This window comes from Hippocampus comes, unplaced genomic scaffold, assembly GCF_001891065.2.
Source record: "Hippocampus comes isolate QL1 unplaced genomic scaffold, H_comes_QL1_v1.1 scaffold93, whole genome shotgun sequence".
Taxonomy (NCBI): domain Eukaryota; kingdom Metazoa; phylum Chordata; class Actinopteri; order Syngnathiformes; family Syngnathidae; genus Hippocampus; species Hippocampus comes.
This window is the reverse complement of record NW_017805481.1, coordinates 136,944-158,758: the sequence shown is the minus strand read 5'-3', so window position 1 is coordinate 158,758 and position 21,815 is coordinate 136,944. Positions and strand designations below refer to the sequence as shown.

Below are 21,815 nucleotides of genomic sequence, written 5' to 3'. Positions count from 1 at the left end.
ACATGTGTTGTTCCACTGTTCAAAATCTGTCGCTTAAAAGATTCTAAAACTGCCACGGAGATGCTAATTGTTAGCATGTCATCGGCCTTTTCCATTGTGTGTTAGCATCAAGCTCGCGGGCCTTTTTATATGCAGTTTTAAATACACGGGTGTAATTGACTTCATTTTATGTTTAGTTTGAACCTAAACTATGACTAGCAGTGCCATTAAAGGTCTTGAAGACTCTTCTGCTATTTGTGAAATGTGTTGTTTACTGCGCTCATGCAGAGCATTCGAATGATGGTTGGCATCTCAAGGCAAAATTGTGTCTCATATGAAACGTTTTGATTGCCTTGAAGCAACACACAAATACACACACGGGCTGACGGTCAACCAGACACAAACGAATTGGTAAATTCTGCAGACCAGAGGGTAAAATGGAGGATTAGGATAAGGAGGGGGGGTAGAGCGGTGCGCCCATCCGCGTTTGCTCTAAAGCACCCCCACTCACAAGTTTTTGAGTCTGTGCATTTCCTCTTTTCTGTTTCGTTTCCGCTCCGTGCAGCGCGAGAAGAAGCTCCATTCCGTCCCCTCCCTATGCTCCTCCCCTAGTCAGTGCTGGGTTGAGGTCGGGGTGGGGGGCGGTTTGTCACCAGCCTCCAATGAGGCACCTCTGGGCCTCTCCAAACATGTGTCCCTGGAGGCTAATTAGATCCAGGGCACTCGTGTTACTGCCTGCCTTCTTGTGCCAAGAGGGGATCGAGGACAGAAGGGGACGTTGTGTGGGTGGAGGAGAGGTGGCCCAGGGCGGGGAGGGGGCAGGGAGAACGGGAAGCGAGTGGGGCTAGTGCTTTTTTTTTTTTTTTTTCTGTTCAAGAGGGAGGGGGGGGGGGGGGGGGGTTTTTTTTTTTTTTTTCTGTTCAAGAGGTGGAGATCTTGAGAAGCGGCAGCTTTTTCGCTTTGGGCACGGCACTGAAGATTGATATGTATAAAAAGAGATATTTTCCCGGGCGAGAAATACATCACAAGAGGGAATTTGCATGAAGGGTTAAATTGTTTTCGGGGTGGGAGTAAAGTTCGGAGGTGAGAGAGAGGCCGAAGTAGGAAATATGACAGCACATGGACGTTGGCCCAGAGGTGCTGCGCTCGGCGATGCGTTCACCAGCTGAAACGGGAGGAAGACCGCAAGCCAGCATGGCTTCGGGCATGTCCTTTATGATTGCTCTGCTCTGCTTTGGCAGCCTGCTGTCCACCGTCACCTGGTACATGATTGACGATGAGAGGTACGTCTGTCTCGGGCTGACGAGTCACTGTTTTACTTCCTTTTCTAATATTCCAGATTGTGTGTGTGTGTGTGTGTGTGTGTTGTGGGGTGGGGTGGGGGGGGGGGGTTGACAGAGAGACGCTTCTTTTGACATTTGTCGAGCTTTCAAAAAAATTTCACTCCGGGCCAAATATGCCGGAAGTGACCAATCAATCCCAAGAGTTTGATTTGTCATCGTGAATCGCTCGCTGTTTTACCGAAAAATCGCTGGATCCGAAAAGGATTTTTGTTTTTTATCCAACTGTGCTTGGTCCACATTTCAATTTTATTTTCTCTCAACAGTTGTTTTTCTCTAACTTTAGATTTTTGCCCAACACAAATTGTACTGGCAACGCTGTTTAAAAAAAAAAAAAAAAAAAATACGTTTTAGCTGTACTTTTTTTTTCCTCACAACTTTACGCTTTCTACTCACTTTCTCGATTTCTCGTCACCTTACTTTTTACCTGTCATGTATAAAATATTTTCAACTGTATATCAACATTGACATCTTTTCTGGAATACTGTATCAAGATTTTTTTTTCTCAACTTTGTTTTTTGCCATATTTCGTAACCTTAATGCCCTGACATATAACCCGTTTTTGGGGGCACTTTGGAAATGTCACCAAATGATCTGTGCGGCAAACAAAACATACTATTGTGGGAGCGCTGAGAATTTGATAAAATGCAAAAACACAAACTACATTTTGCACAGTGCAGGTGCAGGCAAGTGAGAACCTGATATCATTGTAGCTTACTTCCCACAATAGGCCAACTATCAAGTAACTGTTTACACAGGGTATTGTGTGGCGGCCCAAAGCAGATTTGCCGGAGTTGAATGTAATGTGATGTGTGTAAAACATGAGCAAAAAATGCAGGGACACAATGAATGTTTGCTCAAATGCTTTCGGAATCAACTTTGAGCACCCCACGTAAAATAAAGAGCGCTCAAAGGGGAGCGGCTTATTTGCCTTTGATACAATTGTTTGTTCCATCTATCCGGTGACACAAAAAAAGCAAAGGTCATAGTAGAGTAGCAGATGATGATGATGAAGAGGAGGGAGATTCGTATTAAGGGTACTGGTCATGATCATATTTTTATTAAAATACATGACAAGAAGAAAAGCTGTTTTGTGTTTCCACAGTGCCGTGGGTTCCTACAAACCGCCCCCTCAAAAGAAAACTCCCCCTGAGCCCGCTGCCTTTTGTAAAGGCTGTAGGTGAGTGTTTGCACTCGCACAAGTGGCCTCTTTGTCTTCGCCGTCATTCGTTTTTTTTGGGGTGTTTTTCCCAGTCAACTTTATTTGTGGCCTCCGTGTACGTCCTTTGTCGCAGGGAAGTGATTGACAACGTGTTGAAGCGCTACTCTGAAAACTGGAAGAAAAACGTGTCGAACCACCGAGCATTTACGTAAGGCGAACTCGGTGTGCACACAAACAAAGGTAATGACGCGCAAAGCAGGCTGATGTGAGAATTTTTTCTTTTTTTTTTTCCGGTCTCGCAGGTCCAATCTGAGCAGCTCGTGTCGAGGCTTCGAGAGGGCCATCATTACGCAGGCCAACACGCCCGTGGGAACCAAGATTCAATACGATGGCGAAAAGCGCAGGATCCTACAGGTGACGCCGGACATGTTTAAAACCTTCATCAAGGTAAGCACCACATTGCACGCATTCATGAATTGTTAAATAATATACAGTAGATCTCAAATACTCAGCACCACCGTCTAGCAGGGGTCCCGCTGGATCTATTAGATATTTTTACCTCATTCGCATATATACTATATGTCATATGTTTCGTCTGTGATTTGTGACCCTCCAGCACAAAATCAAATGTTTTGTTTTTTTTTGTTTATTTTTATTTTTCTACAATATATTGTAATTTTTTTGATACCTTTTCAGAAAATCTCCAGTTTCTTAAATTTGACCTCATGTGATTTGTTTTGTGCTAGATAGTCTAATATATGGTCTTGTAAGAAAAATAAAAACCTAGAAATGAACTGAGATGTCATGAATTCATTCCATCCTCACGTCCCTGCGCGTCAACTTCCAGGAGCATCCGTTCGGCAACAGGTCGTTCGACACGTGCGCCGTGGTTGGCAACGGAGGCATCCTGATGGACAGCGGCTGCGGGAAAACCATCGACTCTGCTCAGTACGTGATAAGGTGCAATCTACCGCCTTTGGGCGATGAGTACAGCAAACACGTAGGCGTCAGGACGGACCTCGTCACGTCCAACCCCAGCATCCTCAAAGAAAAGTAAGCATGCCAACCAATCTTATAACACACCCGCCAGACCGTAATTCCTGCCATATGACGATTCATAACTGTGGTCCACTTCGGATTTTTTTCGGGGGCATTTCAGAAGAGTTTGCCCTTCGGAAATAATGAAAACCTGCGGATAATTTGTTCCCAGGTCAAGCTATTAGCATTCTAAAATGTAACTTTTTAGCTATACGTTTAAAAAAGTACGGTAACATTTCACCATTTGGAATTGTAAATGGAAAACCAAGCTGGCCACTCTTCGTGTTGGAACTTTTCAATTGTCAGCCATATTAAATCTTCTGTCTTTGTCAGCTAGCTAGTTAGCTAGCTAGCAGCTACTAACTCGTTGGAGTTTGAAAATGCCGATCACAAGCAGCTACAGTCATCGTAATGGTTCCGTGGGTTGGATTTTCAATCGTTTGTTTTTATTTGATCAATTAGGGCAACCCTCAGGCTTCACCGAGTCGGGCCTGTTCAGTTGTCGCACGCACATTAGCGTCTTGCGCACAGTGGGAATGCCCGAAGTTTGGACAGGACAATCGATGCATCGGGAAAGTGTGAAAAACAGTTGAGTTTAAAAAAAATGTGTGAAAGGGGAGAATATGGCCCTGAGTTGGTTGATCGATCACGGAGTCACTCACTTTGCTCGTAGCTTGATTCGTTAGTGTGACTGTGCAAATCTTATTTTGTGGATTTCAAGTAAAATGATTTTAGTGTTTGTGTTACCGTCCGATTTGTGATATAAAATCTGTTTTGGAGGATTGAAAGACCACACCTGTAACGTGTCCCTGAGGAGCAGTGCGCAGCTTTGTGATGATGTTGGGATGAGACGCTAATGCCCGCCGGCGTATTTTTTTTTTTTTCCCCCCTTACCGCAGGTACAACTCTCTGATAGGACGACGGCGGAGTTTTGCGGAGAGACTCCAGCACTACGGGAAGGCTCTGATCCTCCTTCCCGCCTTCTCCTTCGGCTTCAACACGCCGCTGTCAATGCGGGCGGCCTACACCATGGAAGACTTCGCCAGTCCCACTCAGCCAGTCTTCACCAACCCGGACTACTTGCGCAACCTCTCCCGTTTCTGGAACATCAGAGGCCTCAAGTCCCGCCGGCTCAGCACGGGCATCATGATGGCCAGCTTGGCTCTGGAGATGTGCTCCAACGTGCACCTGTACGGCTTCTGGCCCTTCAGCCACCACCCGCACGGACTCTACGCGCTGACCAATCATTACTACGATGACAGGAAGGTCAACATCAGGTTTCAGATAGGACGACGGCGGAGTTTTGCGGAGAGACTCCAGCACTACGGGAAGGCTCTGATCCTCCTTCCCGCCTTCTCCTTCGGCTTCAACACGCCGCTGTCAATGCGGGCGGCCTACACCATGGAAGACTTCGCCAGTCCCACTCAGCCAGTCTTCACCAACCCGGACTACTTGCGCAACCTCTCCCGTTTCTGGAACATCAGAGGCCTCAAGTCCCGCCGGCTCAGCACGGGCATCATGATGGCCAGCTTGGCTCTGGAGATGTGCTCCAACGTGCACCTGTACGGCTTCTGGCCCTTCAGCCACCACCCGCACGGACTCTACGCGCTGACCAATCATTACTACGATGACAGGAAGGTCAACATCAGGTTTCACACCATCCCCGTGGAGTTTGACCTGCTGCTCAAACTGCACAGCCAGGGCGTGCTCAGGCTTCACCTCGGATTGCCCAGAGGTTTGCACTGGAGAAAATAAAAAAAAAAAAAAAATCGAAACACTGAAGACTTTTTTTTTTTTTTTTACTTGGATTATTTATTACTACGCGTTGTCCAAATTGAGTCTGGAGAAATTGTTTGTAAAAGGCAATTGTGAGGCCTTTGAGGCGGTTCGCACGGTGCCTTTCGTCAGTCCAATGTAACTTCCTGTAATCTTGTTTACACTTATATTTTTAGTAATTGGCATGATACAGTGTGGACTGATCCCGATGGCAAACACCACAAAATCCTTAGAATTAACTTGACATTATTTTTTTTTTCCAAAAGTAACTAGTGATTCTGAAAGTTATCGCGAATGTCTAGGGTGTGGACCGTACTTCATTTATACACGTGATGGGACAACAATATGATGCGGTTTCTTGTGACAGCACATAACTGCCTGTAACTGCAGTTCTGGACTGGAATCCAAAATACCCGCCATCTTGTCATATGAAGGAGGAAAAGTACCAGGACTGGCGTCACAAGATGTATTTCAAATTCAAACTCAAGTCAAATGCTTTTTCCCAGCATTCTCTGGCACGGCCATCTTTAAAATGGTTCCCCTTGACAACCGACCCCTTTGAACTGAGGGAAAAGACACATGGAGTCAGAGGTCTGCCGAGTCTGCAGGCTACTCCTGCACGCTGATGTTCTTAGCCGGGAAGTGTTGGATGCTCGTGGCGTTTTTGAGGAGCCAGGAGTTGTCCTCCGCCAACTATTGCCTCGAAGCAAATGGCGCGTGATCTCTTTGTTGATGTGCTGGTTGATAGTATGGAATACAGTTTTTGTGACGCCAGTCCTGAAACTTTTAGCAGTCTGTTTTAAGATCAGGATCTTGTTACTAATGTAGTCAAATTATCTTTGATGTCCTGTTCATAGGTTGGCAAGCTAATTCGGGTTGGAAATGCCCATTTTTCAAGTTATTCTAGTTGGTCAAAAAAAAAAAAAAACAGCTAGCCAGCATCATGAACAGGTGGCCTTCCCATTATTCGATATGTAAATAAGATTTTCTCTGATTTGATCGCCGTTCGCGTCGATATGAATATGCAAAATCTCCGATCGGTAGTTGGCGATAACGTCGCGTGTGGCGGCCACGTCGCGGGCCCCGAAAGGCAAAAAGCCTGTATAAACTTTTGAGACGCTCAGTTTATGTTGAGGCTCGCTTAGCTCTCATTCAAAGAAGCAAAAAGCATTTTTAGGACCTATAAAATGATGACTACTTAACGTTACTCATCCATATTTTTGTATCTGCCATTGCATGATATTGATGTGACGTAATGTAATTTTTTTTCACTGTACACTTTTTCCTGTGAACTTTTGATCGTAATGGTTCAACTTCCGGGCTTTTTACCCGTTTTCATCCTGACATCACCATTTTTCTGGGAAATTTGTTCATTTTTTTTCCTCTTCATGAATTCATTCATGACTCAATCTATTTCATAAATGTCCAAATTTACCTCTTCTCATAAGTTCAAATTTTCTCACAAATCTTAAAGCTTTTCCAGCATCCTTATTTTTTTCTTACAACTTTTGATCCCTCCCCCCCAATAGCATTTGGGATTTTTCATCCAGACATCACTTATTAGCATCAGTTTTTTACTTCTTTCCCATATTTGTATTTTTATTTTTTTGTCTCTTTCAACATTACAACCTTTTCCATGTCCCGTTGTGACTTTTTCCTGGTAATTTAACCTCTTTGACTTTTCGAACTTTGATAACATGACAATTTCATTCTCGTAACGGTGGAGCTTTTTACCTTTTTTTTTTTTTTGGTCCATTGTTTATTACTTTGTTGCAAAAAGAAACCTTAAAAGTGGTACTTGTTTTTTTTTCCTCATAGTTGGCATTTGACTTGGGGAAGATAACTGTGAATGAAGCACTTTGGGTGAGAATTTGGAGATTTGGTTTCCTTAATGTGTTCATTGTTCGCGTTCCTATCATTCATTGTTGTCCATGTCTGGAGGATCCACTGGAGGTACTTGTTGAACATTAATCAGGAATAAATGAGCCAAAGTGCTGTATTGATGTGCCCACGCACAATAACCAAATGTCTGATGCACTGACAAGAAAAAGAAAAAACATCTGAGGCACACCTTAATTTTTGCAAATACAAACATTTTTAGTGCCCGATTATGTTCAGAGTCTTGTAAATGTGTCATCCTAAAAACCTTTGTTGTCTAGAAACACATAAGTTAACTATTGTTTAATATGCGCAAATAAAACTCACCCTGTTGACAATGCAGAAGTAGCAGGCAGCTTTTCTACATTCCAAACCATCGTTCAAGTGTAAAAATAAGTTCACAAATTTACCACAGTCTCTTCACATGAGCCCTCCCCTCATCACAACACAGCCGACATATTTCTTTCTTTCATGTTCAATGGTCGTCATGGGAAACCACCAAACTACATAAAAAGCCAAAGAAAAATGGAAACGCACTGAAATATTGAGCTTTGAATAATTTTTTTTTCTCAATCTTCTCAATGGGGGAAATATAGTAAACATCACAGTCATGTAACAAAACAATATCAAGAACAACACTTGTATTCTTTGGCATTTTCCATTTATTTTTCTTAAGAAAATAGGTCTTTTTAACATGCATCTCAAATATACCCATTACAGAATATATAAAAAAAACTTGGCAAGTAAATCGACTAACATGTATTTTTAAAGGCATAGGAAAAACACGCATTTTTTAACGAAGACAGAACCGTCATATAGTTTCTTTTTTTGTTGTTTTTTTTTTTTTCTAAAGTTTCATTGTCATGACGGGAAAGAATGCAGCCTGGCCACATGACAGCATACGGTGTTTGACTGACAGCTGCTTCCGTTAAAGCATTTCCTCCAAATGTAAAACCCACAAGATCAGTGCGGCCGGTTATTGCTTGGCACCTCTCGTGTCTTGATAAACTGATAATCTGTCTTCTGTACTTGGTCGCTACAGAAGCCAGCGACAGGTGCGGGACCTGAAATATCACATGCTTAGGTAGACAGAACGCTACCAATAGATTCAGCGATGGCATGGGAATGCATGCAGCTTGATGCTGGTCACTGAGGAAATATTAAGCTTGTGTCCCACACGTGTAGGTTTTTAGAGAGCCAAGAGTGATGAACCGTCGTGGATGGTAGGGGCCATGGCCCCCTCCCGCCCCCCTCCTCTGCACGGCACTGGAGTCCTTAGACATGCCTCCAAATTATAATCATTGGTCAAAAGAAGAAGAATAAATGGCCTCGGTGCCTCTTTTTTTTCACGGCGAGTGCTCAAAATGACCCAAAATGTGGTCAATTCACACCCGCAATTCGCAGCCCTAGGATTCGCCATAAATGGCTACTTCAAACCAAAATGGCTGACCTCCTGTTCAATTTTGTGCGCGGATCATTAAAGTCCCTGTTCAGTGAAAATAAGTCCTCAAAAGAGAACGGTGATATCAACGACCCTGCCGAATTTGAATGACTCAAATATAATTTGTTACGTGCGTGCACTCATGGGCAACAACGAGGCACTCTAAAGCAGCCACACAGCATTCTGAAGCCACATGTCAGACTTAAAAAATACTAAGTCCTGGTCCCCTTGCTCTTTTGTCTTTCTTTCTGTGACGTGCGTGCACTCACAGCCAACAATGAAGCGCTCTAAATTGGCCCCGTCAGCAAACTACCCAAAGAGATGATGTATTGCGGTGCCATGTGGAAGATTTTTCAGGTTGACATGCGCTCGGTGCATCACCTGGCAAATGACATTTTGCCGCCCATTCAAGTTTTTATGTGAACCCGGTGAATTTTTGCCCATAGGACCGCGCCCTCTCCTCCCTTTGCACGCCACTGACGCCACAATCAAGTACTACATACCTCAATCTATGCATGTTTTAAACAATTATCTTCAAACGTGTATATTGTCTTTTGAAACAAACGTTAGAATTCACTTTACAGATTCTTTAAGACTTTTCATGTTTCCTGTTATGAAGATGATATTCATAGGGGCTTTTTTTTTTTCTTGGGGTGCCACTGGTTGACTTTGAGAGGATCCATGTAGGAATCATACATTTCTAACGGTATACACACACACTCGCAAAATATTGCTGTGTTTTCAGGCCCGTCGAGGCCTCCAAAAAGGCAATTCAGCCGTCCGTGCGGTTTTAGCTCGGAGGGCACCTGAACGCACCTTCTTTGGAATGGATGTAAATCATCACCTACAACCCTGCATTCTAATCTCTTGCTGTCTTCTATTGAAAGCCAGGCCCGAGTGGCGCCTTCCCTGTTGGCGGGTGTATCTTCTCATGCTTGTCTGCCTTTCATTTGCATTCGCCCAAGCGTTGAAACTATGCAAACGCAAGCTCGTTTGGGGGCATTCTGATGCCATGTGGCATTCGGGCGGGTCTTCTCCAGTTTTACCCTGCCCCTTACGGAAAAACTCCAAACGGCCTTCCGTTTTAGCCCCGGATGGTTGATAAATTCCTTTTTACTCTCAAGACTTGATACAAATAAACGGCCCTTACACTTTTTCTTTTAGGTTTTACGATTCAAAACACGACGATCATTAATACTCACACAGTTTAATCCATTCGAAAACAGTTTCTGCACTTAAAAAAATGGGGCGGGTAAAAAAAAAAAAATCCACAATTGTCCTGATAAAAACAGCCCCCCCCACCCCCCCAACCCCCCGCTTGTTGTTGTCACACACATACACTGTAGAAAAAAGAAAGACGAGTAACTTTTACAAAAAAAAAGGTTGGTCTCGACGCAGGCGTTTGGGGTAAGCATGGCCACGGCATTCCGACGCTTGGCGCGGAAAAAGTCACACAAAACAGTGTTTGGTCTCGTTGTTTAAAAAATGGCTTTGACCCCCCCTCAGAGTTTCACATGAGTTTGGATCAATATGAACATTTCGGATCCATCGCAGGTGCTGCCGGGTGCAGCGGGAAGCATTGGCGAAATCGGACTGCACTAATCTCAGCCTCCGACAGGGGGCAGTCAGCTGCCAGGCGTGAGAGAACAGAAACGCACGGGAAGGAAGGTGTGCAGTGTGCACACCATGTTGCTTCCGGACATCCGAGACATGAAGGCAAACGATCGTAACACGCATGTGGTAACGAACAAACGCGCGCACAGACATGAGACATCAATGTGAAATTTATTGCGAAGGGGAGATGGGACACTGATCCCCTCGCTTGATGAGAAAAAGTCACCGGCGTTGGTTTTATTGCATTTTTTTAATATGGCGTCATTGCTTCAATTGCGATTCAAATCAGATTAGGATCCGGTTTGTGTTCTCACTGGACAATTTACCCCCCCTTCCAAAAAGGCAGGTAACGAGAACAAACTTTCGGGGAATGCGACACAAGAATGACAATGTTTTACAATAATAGCCCAGACGAAAAGCCTCAGCTGCATCGTCTCGTACACAATAAAAAGTTTGTCCAGCTCGCAGGATTTCTCAAAGGCAGGAGTTTTCAAACTTTTTGGCTCCGGGGGGGACACATTTTTCCCCAGACCCGCTCATGATCCCATCACCAATTAAACAGAACTACGAGGTCAGCGGTGGAATAAATTTGAACACTCTTGCTACTCGTCTGTAGTCACAGAATGGATTAGGTCCTGAATACATGAAAGAAATACCCATATCCATATCCATCCATTTTGTAATCCGCTTTATCCTCATGAGGTTTGCGGGTGTGCTGGAGTCGGCTCCAGCACACCCGCAGCCGTCTTCGGGCAGTAGGCGGGGCGCACCCTGAACTGGTTGCCAGTCAATCGCAGGGCACACATAGACAACCAGATTATTATTATTATTATTATTATTATTATTAGCGCCGCCTACAGGCATGAGGGTGTTGTTAACCCCCCCCCCCGACACACACACACTTTTTCGACACCAATTCTTCACACGGCCTTATTTTTATTTTTTTAAATAGCGTTGCAGGCTTCATCAGGTGTTATTGTTCGTATATGCAAAGCAGGCCGGCGCCCCTTCGAAGGGGCCCTTGGAAAAATGTGTCCCCTGAAAGGAATTCCCTGGACCCAAAAGGTTTAGGAACACCCGCTTAAGGCACCGGCGGTTTTGAACTCGAGTCTGTACACCGCATACGCATCTGAGTTAAATCCATACGGAGGGCTTTCCCTCCCCCGATTTGCTGCTGCTGCTGTTGCTACTGCTGCCCCCGCCGCTGCTCCCGCCCCCCTTGCCGTGCTTGAGTCTGTGCTTGCGTTCTTTGTGAGGCTGAGTCTGGATAATGTTGCTCTGGGGTTTGTCGTCCTGGCTGTCGGCGAGGTGCTCCTCGGCGCGGTGCTGCTGGCTGTAAGCCTGAATGGCGGCCTCCAGCTGGTCGTGGGCCTGCTGAATCATGTCCTTGTTGATCGCCACGCGGGCTTCGCCTCCGGTGGGGAAGTTGTCTTCGTTGCTGCCGAATTGCTGCTGCTCCTCCTGGGCGATGTTCGCCCGGTTCTGCTTGCACGCCATCTTGGCGTTGCTCAGGTCGGTGTAGGGCATCTGCTCCGGTTTCACCACGATGTTGTAGCCGGGCGGCGCCGACGGGGTGTTCCAGGAGAACGGGTAGCCGACGTAGTCGGCCGGTCCGTCGCCGCCCGCGTCGCCTTCGGAGCCCACCTCCGGTCCGGCGCCGCCGACCGAGCCCTCGCCGCCCACGTTGGTGCCCAGCAAGCCCAGCTGATACTCGTCGTCCGGAGGCGGGCAGCGGCGGCGGCGTAGAATGTCGCAGATGGAGCCGATGCCCAAGTGGAGCATCTCCCAGACGTTGAGCGTCAGGCAGAGGACGGTGACGCCGTACATGATTCGCAGGAAGATGGTTTTCTCCGTGGGCCGCGACACGAAGCAGTCCACGCTGTGGGGGCAGGGCTTCCCCGAACACACGAAGACGGGCATCACGCGGAAGCCGTACAGCAGGTACTGACCCGTGAGGAAGCCCGCCTCCAGCACCGTGCGGCTCACCAGTTGCAGAACGTAAACCCGCATCAGCCCCTCGTCTCGGATGCGCGTGCGGCCGTCGTGGCGGATCTTGGGTCGGGGCGTGGGTTGCAGCGGATCGCGAGGCCTTTTGGGGGGCTCCATCTCCGGGACCTCGTAGATCATGGGATCGTCCTCGCGATCCTCCTCGGTCTCCTCGATGCCGCGGTGCTGTCGCGCCCCGAAGCAGATTTTCCTGGGCTTCCTGTGCGTGTAACCCCCTCCCCCGGCGGTTCTCACCGCGGCGGCCCCAGCGCCTCCCTTGGCTTCGTCCAGCCGCGCAATCTTATTGACCGCGTAGCCCATGTACATGAGGGACGGCATCGCCACCAGGATGATCTGGAAGACCCAGAAGCGGACGTGCGAGAGCGGGGCGAAGGCATCGTAGCAGACGTTCTCGCAGCCTGGCTGCCCCGAGTTGCACACAAACTTGCTCTGCTCGTCGTAGTAGATGGACTCTCCCCCGACGGCCGTGAGGACGATACGGAAGACGATGAGCACGGTGAGCCACAGCTTCCCCACGAAGGTGGAGTGGTTGTGGATCTCCTCCAGCAGCCGCGTGAGGAAGCTCCAGCTCATGGTGTCGCTGGACAGTGGGGCAGACAGTGTCCCTCTCTCACCTGTTCACAGACTCTGGGGGAAGCGGGGAGAAAAAAAAAGACGATAGCATGAGGACCAATGAGGACACTCCGTAGCGTTTCAGATTCTGTACTTTAACGTCAGTAGCTTCACCGTCCACTCATTCGAGTGTGCGACGACGTTTGCGCACGTAAACAAACACGCAGCTCTGACCAATAAAGTGACCGCTAATGCTAGCGCTAACCCAACACGAAAGCTGTCAGGGCCGCTCGGAGCTACAGAAGCCGAGGTTACAATAGCGGCCGAAAAGACGCCGCGATGCGGTTGACTCAAACGCATTTCTCAGCAGCAATTTGAATATTTTCATTTTGGTTGCGACACAGGTGTCAAATTCAAAGCCCGAGGGCCAGATCAGACTTGGCAGATTATTTTCTCTGGCCCACTAGAGAATAATAAAGTAAATTTTTATTGCTGCTACATTGATTTTGTTTCATTTTAGCATAAATCCGCAAATCGCAAATTTTATTCACTTTTAACTCATTCACTCCCAAAGACGTTTTTAAACGTCTTTTCAGACTTGGTCTAGAATTGGCTGGTACTGATTAGCTTGAACCGAAATTTATTGACCAAACCTGTTCTCAGGAAACAGAAAAAAACAACAACGGTTGTATCCTTAAACATTTGCTTGCCACAATTATCCCTAACTTCTGATTTCAAATTCAGTTTGTTTTTGACAATATGTGTGTCATGATTCAGTTTGTGACCAACAGGTGGCACTGTAGGGTTCTCCCTGCAGCTGCACACCTGTTGGTCGTTATGTGATTAATACCGGTCGTATAAAAGGACTCCCGGCACGGCCACTCGGTGTTGGGTTATTGTTGCTGTTTCTTTGCTGCTGTCATGTTTGTTCTGTCATGTTTAGGTCATGTTTCTCCGACTATTAGTTTTGAGCTTCTGCCATGTTTGATACTTTGTTTTGGATTTAGTTTTCTCGATGTTTTAATCCAATTTGTCAAGGTCACCCTGCTCCTCCCTCTTGCCTGCTTTTTAGGGTCCACCACCACCTCGCAACGTAACAATGTGCATGTTCAATTGCATTTAAGTAACAACACGATGAGCTGGGTTTTTGATTTATAAAAATTTCACATTGCCATAGTAGCTATAATGTGCCTGGTGCTGAAAATAAGTTTGACTCTGCCTGGTTTAAGAGGTTTTTAGAGGTGAAGTCATAATTCCATCATCAAACCACCCCCCCAAACCCCAGCGCGAAACCTTTATGGGATCTGTTGCTCCTTGCAGCATAAACAGGATGCACCGAAAAGCTCTGTGTCACTTTGAGGCTGCTGTCAAGTCGCCTCTTAAAGGAATTAAACACTGCTGGAAAGAGGATATCGCTATTAAAAAATATAAAAAAACACCACCGTGCAGCGGCAAGAAGAGAGAGAGGAAATAATCCAAGTCGGGAATTTCCTACCCCCAAACACACACGTGCACACTCACACTTTCTATCCTTTTTTTTTTTTTTTTTTGAAGAAATAAATCCTCTTAGAGACCCGTCTTCTGTATAGGGTGCAGCTCTCAGGGTTGTATTAGTTTGAGAGGTAAATGTCATTGTGCTGTGCTTGTGCTGTTGCGAGGCGATGTCTCCAAAGAGCGGGACGTGTTGACGATGCGGATTACTCCAAAGCTTCGGGGTTCTCCGATCTGAAGCAGCCGCATCAGCAGGTGTCAGATACAAAGCATCAAACATGCATCGAAACGGCAACGCAAACACCGGCGGCCCCCTTCGGGATGCCTTTGGAGGAGCAAAATATGACAGCGCCGCAGGAGTTTTCTTTTCCCCGAGAGGACACGGTTTATTGCCAGCGGGAGTGCCAAGGAAAATCCCAGCCTGAATAGTGGCGGGGATTTAAAAATATGGGCTGCCGGGGTCCGCTTCCTTAGCCAGCAGGTTGAGAGCTTAGCGAAGCATTCAAGTAGGAAATACACCAGTCGGTGCTCACAAAGGTTCAACTTCAAAACATCAAAACCAAACAGGGCTGATGACTGCGAGGAACTAATGACACTGCAAATTTGAAAGAAGAAGAAATGAAAACAGGAAATAATTCCACCGAGTCTAGTTTTTGCTCAAGATTATTAAATGTCAAAACCTCTTCAATCCTGCTTTTTATGCCTTCAGGTATGACTGTATGCTCATTTTATCATGTACAGCTTTGGGCATGATTGTTAGCAACAAATAATATTTCTTGGGTGAATTATTTCTTTATTGCAGATTTGACTTCCTGAGGTTGTGGTCTGGAACGTAACCTGCATGACAGAATCATGAGTGGATCACGAAGATTGTTTAATATTAGTTATTTTTCAAAGAGGAAGAAGAATATATCCTCGTAAGTAGTGTTAGATTATCTGTCTACGTGTGTTGCTCCACCATTTGCATTCAAATATCCATTGTTTAAAGACGTCGAAATACACAAGGCTCTTTTTTTTGATGTTTAGTTTGACATTAAACTCTTTTTTGGGGGAGGGGCTAAATTGTTCATCATTACACATCAGTTTTGTGAAATTTGCCACTTTTCTGGAGTGCGGCACGATCCAAAGCCCCCTGTCTTCACATCCTCGCTTCCAGTCAGAGGTGGTGAGGGAATGTTTTTCAAGAATGCTTGCGACGGTAGCGTGTGCATCCATCACCGTGACCGTATAAGGACACGGCCGGGATGCCGCTGGAAGGAACATGTCAGGAATCGTTTACGTGTGCGCTCCCTCGGCTCGCACTGCCAGGACACGCTACAAGTTGCGAATTGTGATACACACACACACAAACACACACACATGGAGAATCCATACTGGTCCGTCATCGTCTTTCCATAACGCCTTGTGAATTGTCTTTTTTACTGCAGGCCGCAAAAGGTTAAACGGCTCTTTTGATGTGCCGGATCCCGCGCGCACAGAGTGACTGTTAGGACCAACATCGAATGGCAGGCAATTGGTGCTTTGATGTGTTTAAAATGGCCGCATTTTCAAATTATGCAAATCTTTCCTATCCGCTGTCACATTCGAAACAGTGACAGGCACAGCGGGTGATTTATTTCCAACCTAAATTGTGTCATTCCAACACATTCTCCTACAAGGTCACTATTTTCTTCTCAGGAATGAAATTTTACATATATATAGTAAAAAAAAAAATGGATGCCTTAATTCAGTAACGGTTGGGAAAGGCTGCCTTAGACATCAACTCGTGTCATAGCACCTCCTGACCAAAGGAGGCGCTGCACCCATTTATGCTCGCCTGCTGTTCTGAATACTTCATCCAACCTGGCATTTTGCTTTCACATCCTATTTGCGTTTGTGTGAGCTTGTGGGGACAGTCAGCGGCTAAAGAAGCTGACTCAGCGTGTCAAGTTCGAGGCGGTGTGAGTCAGCAAGGCAAAAGTAAGAACAACAAACGCAACACAACAGCGACCGCGGTCCTCTCACAGCAATGTGAACATCAATTTCATGGCGCGGGCTTCGGAATGCACAACCGGGTTGTCGCCGGGTCAGAGTGGCGAAGAGGAGGTGATCCTGGACTGAGTCACCGTGACGACACAGGAGGGGGTAACAAGGAGAGCGCGGCAGGTACGAGTTTATTTTGCTCAGGATGAAACCCAAACAGATTTGAAAAAAAAAAACAGGCTTGTTGCCGCTAAACAATTTGTCTAGTTAAATATTTCAAATGCCTGCCAGGCTGTGTTACATGCAGAAATATGTACATATGTATGCGCGCTCACGTCATGAATAGACGGGCAGCTGAGGGGCAGTGCGGATCATAAACGCGGTGCAAATGGTTGTTAAGAAAAACTAACGAGACCATGCCAGGCTAACGGCTTCATTAGCCTCCGCTTGAACTTGACTCGGGCATGCGGAGCGTATTTGACAAAATGATGTTTAATAAGCTATTAGGAACAACAATTTGTTCACGTTCAAATGTGTTCATGTTCGCTTTCCGTTCGTTCGTTTGTTTGTGTGTTTGTTTATTCCTCCGGCGCTTGCACGCTTGCAAGCTATTAGGAACAACAATTTGTTCACGTTCAAATGCGTTCATGCTCGCTTTCTGTTCGTTCGTTTGTTTGTTTGTTTGTTCCTCGGGCGCGTGCATGCTTGCCGGACACTTCATTAGGTACACCTGCACAATCAAAAACGACACAGGTAAGAATGGAGTGAATATGTAGATTATTGGGGGTGTAGCTTGCATCGATTGTGCCACTCTGAGAGCGGTTTGTATTTTTTTTTTTTTTTTGGGGGGGGGGGACAATATATGACTCTTACACACAAACTACTCCCTGACTCGATATTAATCAAATTATTATCATTGCACTGCTGTGCTCTGCTGTCACCGTGGCAACGCTTTGAAGGATTTCTGTTTCGGTAGATGATGTGGTCCAACCACTTCTTCGAGTGAAAAATTTGAAATGGTCAAAATGTAAATATGTTTTGGTATAAATGATGAAAATCTAACGTAAGAAATACAAATTGCTATAAACAATTCAATTTCAATTCTGGTTCAATGAAATGTCAACTTTCAACAACTTTTTTGACGTGCAGAAAAGCAAAAATCACCAATGCACTTTCTCAGCCAAACTTCAAAGACAGACTGTAAAAAAACAACAAAAACAAATTGACCCGCTCCAAGTTGGTCCGGAAAAAAAAAAGCATCCCGAGAGCACTCTCATGACGATAAACATCTCAGCTCTTAACACTATTTATTTTCCCCCCGTTTCAAGTGAGTGCAAACATGTGCAAAGACTTCAAGTAACCAGCGTCGATCATGATTACGCATCCGTGAAGCCTCATCAGCTGGATGTACAAAAAAGGGGATGAAAATGATAAAAAAACGCAAACAAACGTCAACTTCTAAAGAAATGAGCTGACCCACCGCTGGGAACTTGTACACTGAAAAACGTGTGTGTCCTTTTCTAAGAGATGCGGATGGCGCACGTGTGCCTAGTAGGAAAGTCAAAGTTGCCTCATTAACGCAGTCCGAAGGCAAAAAGTGCCTCCATATGTTACGGGGGGGGCAGCATCTGTGCCTTGGACTCCACGAAACACGACACGAAAAGCCCTCCGTGAGCCGCAAGAAGAAGCAAAGCGGGATAATACTCACTTGCTCCCTCCTTCCTCCACCTCCTCTTCCTCCACCTCCTCCTCCTCCTCTTCCCCCCGCCATCGTTCAGCCGTCACCTCAAAGTGGGGGGCAGTTTTGCCTTGGCGAAGGGTCAAAAGGAGACCAAACGTTATCTTATTGTTTGAAATGACATCCAAGTAGCAAACGATCCGTCCGCTTGTGGCGCGCCCGCCCGAGTGCGAGCTTGTGCGGTGCCACGAAAGGCGGCGGCATGAGAAGGAGGGCAGAGCGTTTTTGTGGCACTCAACAATGGACGCTCGCTTACCCCCCCCTCATCATCATCATTCCCGCAAAATGGGTCATGGCTCGGGGTAAAAAAAAAACAAGTAGTCAGTAAAGTAACCAAGTTACTTTTTCATGGTTACTGTGGCAACACTGTCTATTATCGATCACCGACGTCCATGAACGTAAGCGCATTTTCGTCAATGGAAAGGCTGTGGATGCCAAAGGTGGATGCCCATTGGCCCCGCCCCCTGCACGATGGCACACCCCCAAAATTTTTTTTGATGGGTACCATGTGCATGTCAACCAGAAAATATTTTCTCATTGAACTGAACGTTGCAGATGTTTTTTTTTCAAGGGGAAAAAAAAAGCCCCCAGCACTGTCTAAAATCGCCAAATTATTGCTCTCAAGTCAAAGCGAAAAATCAACCAAATAATCTTGTATCTTGGAAAACTTGTATCTCGAAGTACCGCTGCACCGTACCGTCTGTTATATTTGACGTCGCTTTGCGTTGACCCGCATGGCCGCTGCCACTTCCTGCAAAAAGTCATGTCAGGACATCAGTTGGAAAAGTCTCCAGAAAGGCCCCTTCTTGACTTAAATGCTTTATGTCAAGCGTCCAGTCCAGTGAGTGCTAACCCATAATCCTCCTCTTCACTTTCAAACGCTACCCCCCCACCCCCCCTCCACACCCCCTCCGCTCCTCCACTGCTAATTATGCAGAGCCGCCGACAATAAGTGATGTTCGTTTGATTTGGTCTAAATCCACTCACTAGCGCCGGTGGCTCAAATTAGGGCCGCGCGCTATCTCTGACCGGCTACTTATTTCCGCCGTTCACACATTCCGGCCCGGGCAATCCTCTTTAACTTCATCTGGTGTCAATCAAAGTCCACAGGCGGCGGCACGTGTTGGAGCAAATTGCTGGAAGGGGGGGACTTCCATCCGTGTGAAGTTGCTTAAGATGATTTTGCTTCTCAGATTTGTGATATGACTCTCATGTGCTAATAACCGCCGATTATCTGATGGCTTCGGCTCCTTTTGATGTGACTCCGGCTCAGTCTGCTTTCGCGGCCTGCTGTGATGATGGCTTCGTTTGCGGCAAGTCATGAAAGACTTCCTAATCGAATTTCAAATGTTTCAATGTTGCTATCTCTGTTTGCAATGTAGCTTTTGTTTTTTTTTTTTTTTTTTGGTCACTGTTCTGGCAGAGCTCACCGCCATTAACGCTGTGCGTTTTTTTTTTTTTTAATGTGCAAAATATTTATATATATGTCTCTATTTGCATTTTGACTTTGCGGCCACTACTGCAGCGCAAATCCAATTTTTCGCTCTGACTCGTCAGATCTCAAAGTTCACCACAAGTTTTGCCCGAGGAAGAACTGTCGAGCGTCGCCAGGCTGCAGCCAAACAGCTCTCTTTTATTTCTACTTTGTGTGTGTGTGTGTGTGTGTGTGTGTGTGTGTGTGTGTGTGTGTGTGTGTGTGTGTGTGTGTGTGTGTTTGATTCATGCTGTCCCTATTCCGCATGAAAGCGGTCTTAGTCTTTCTCTCCGCAGGTCTGACAGTTGGGCGCCCGAGGCCTCCGTCGCCGCCCAACATGGGCACACCCGTTCTGTGTCTTCCGCGAGCCCGTTAGCATGCTAATAATAAACCGTCAAATCACACGGAGTCTCCATTCGCCTTCATGACGAGACACGGGCGGCGGCGGCGGCGCGGACGAGGATTAGCGACGATTTAATTCATCGAGGATTAAATCATCTCAAATATGCATAATTAGCACCTGCCTCCCTATCGCTGTTGTACGTGGTGAAATGGCATATGGGGGGGATTAAAGCGTGCATGTTTGTGAATTTGCATCCCTTTTTCGGGGCGGCTGTGCATTTTTTTACGACACACCACATGTTTATTAGCCAAGTTGTTTTATGGTGCTGTGTTTATGGAAGCCTTAATTGCTGTAAACAGCAAACAATGGAAATGGGATTGCCCATAAAAAAAAAAAAATAAAAGTTGAGGGAGTTTATTTGTGCTGCACTCTTGGAGATAACTCACATTTTTGTCGTATGGTGCAAAAAAATAAAATAGCATTCTAGAAGGAGAACGTTTGTCGAGGAGTACGCTGTATCTCAATGAACACATGCCGAAAAACAAAACAACAAAAAGTCCGTCTGAACTGCGCCTATGGCCTCGTTTGAATTTTTAATCAAACCTAATGTCATCCGTGCATCACTTTTAAGGCACTGCATTTACCGTTGTAATTGGCATTGTCGTGCATTATTAGCCGGCCTGCCGAATGTGCGTGTTTGGGCATTTGTCATGCTAATGTACACTTTAAATTATTCCTGCGGAACACGACAAAAAAAAAAAAAAAAAGATTCCAATCAAAATCTGGTGATTTAGAAAAAAAAAAATCCCATTCCAGAAATTGCATCCTGCGTTCACTGACCAGCTCCTTCCTCTGGCATCCCTACCGTGTGTCAGCGAGAGACTTGACTAACCCACTTATGCAGCTGCATTTGCATCCCGGGAATTGAAGCGAAAGATTTAAATGGCATCAGTCTTGCTATTAAAGCAAAGCAAACAGGGAGGGGGGTGTGTGTGTGTGTGTGTGTGTGTGTGTGTGTGTGTGTGTGTGTGTGTGTGTGTGTGTGTGTGTGTGTGTGTGTGTGTGTGTGTGCGTGCATGTAGCAGCTGCAGCTCTCCGCCTCGATCCACACTGTAGGGGCCATTCTGCTGTCTAAAAGAGCGATGATGAGAGATGACTTAGCGGATTGTTACACAGGCACACAAACGCGGCGTGGATTGAAACGCAAGGCCACGCCCCCCCCCCGCCCCCCACTCCCCACTCCCATTCTCCTGTAGACAATAGGTACTCCGCCATTAAGGTTCTGCCCGTGTATGTTTTGAGGCCAGGTCATGTTTGCCGGGTGATGCGGCGGACCAGAGGGGCGAGGAGAGGGAGCGTTGTCAGCCTCCAGTTTTAGCATTAGCATTAGCATAGAACCGGGATTCCCAAGCGAAGGGGTGCGTGTGGGGTTGTGGGGTGTGCGTGTCAGGTACCCAAAATGCACTTCATTCACTGCCACTCAGCCTGTCTTCTTTTTGCAATCGTCTTTACAAAACTTGTGAAGTTGACCGCCCTCTTCAAGATGTAGAAGAATGGCTGCCATAAAACTTTTGGAAAAGCTTGTTGTCAAAAAAGACGACGTCACTCAACAGGTCAGGCCGTGCCTTTTAAAGCGACACACATTCATCGTCACAGAAACGACAGCGTAGAACGTGAGGATGCCAACCCCAAGCGGACAAAAATAATATCTGCACCTCACATGCATATTTTGTATAGGTGGTATGCGTAAATCTTCAACATCCATTAAAATAATCAAATGAATACAGGCTGCTGTATTTTAATTTTATTTATTTTATTTTTTAATGAGGTCATGCCCAGAGGTGAGAGGATGCACCGCCGTTGTCGGGATGTTAAAGGGAGTGTGTGGCTGGCTGCAAAACTTTGTCTGGCGTAGAAACACACACACACACACACACACACACACACACAATCACGTGTCTAATGAGACGAGCGAGCGCATCCACGGCCGGTTGGAGGCCTCTGTGTTCACACGAGGCTC

The 21,815-nt window shown here is 46.2% G+C and overlaps 2 protein-coding genes and 1 long non-coding RNA gene across 3 annotated transcripts in view; 1 reads left to right on the top strand and 2 right to left on the bottom strand.

Annotated features, from left to right (window-relative positions):
* Positions 1-878: 878 nt before the first annotated feature.
* Positions 879-5,274, top strand: LOC109519294 (alpha-2,8-sialyltransferase 8E-like). The gene is made up of 6 exons (XM_019875721.1): positions 879-1,262; positions 2,425-2,499; positions 2,615-2,689; positions 2,784-2,928; positions 3,329-3,534; positions 4,419-5,274. The coding sequence occupies exons 1-6, from the start codon at positions 1,099-1,101 to the stop codon at positions 5,272-5,274; spliced, it is 1,521 nt and encodes a 506-aa protein (XP_019731280.1). The 5' UTR covers positions 879-1,098.
* Positions 5,275-5,422: 148 nt separating this feature from the next.
* LOC109519367 (uncharacterized) lies at positions 5,423-5,747 on the bottom strand. Its single transcript, XR_002168938.1, has 2 exons — positions 5,635-5,747; positions 5,423-5,523 (listed from the first exon to the last, which is right to left on the bottom strand). It is a non-coding gene; the product is annotated as an uncharacterized LOC109519367 (long non-coding RNA).
* A 5,431-nt stretch (positions 5,748-11,178) lies between these two features.
* The window catches only part of gjc1 (gap junction protein gamma 1), a 26,416-nt gene continuing 15,779 nt past the window's right edge, over positions 11,179-21,815 (bottom strand). Inside the window, exon 2 of the mRNA XM_019875715.1 lies at positions 11,179-12,862. Coding sequence (XP_019731274.1) covers positions 11,363-12,808 — 1,446 coding nt within the window. The 5' untranslated portion in view covers positions 12,809-12,862 and the 3' untranslated portion in view covers positions 11,179-11,362. The remainder of the gene's footprint in view (positions 12,863-21,815) is intronic.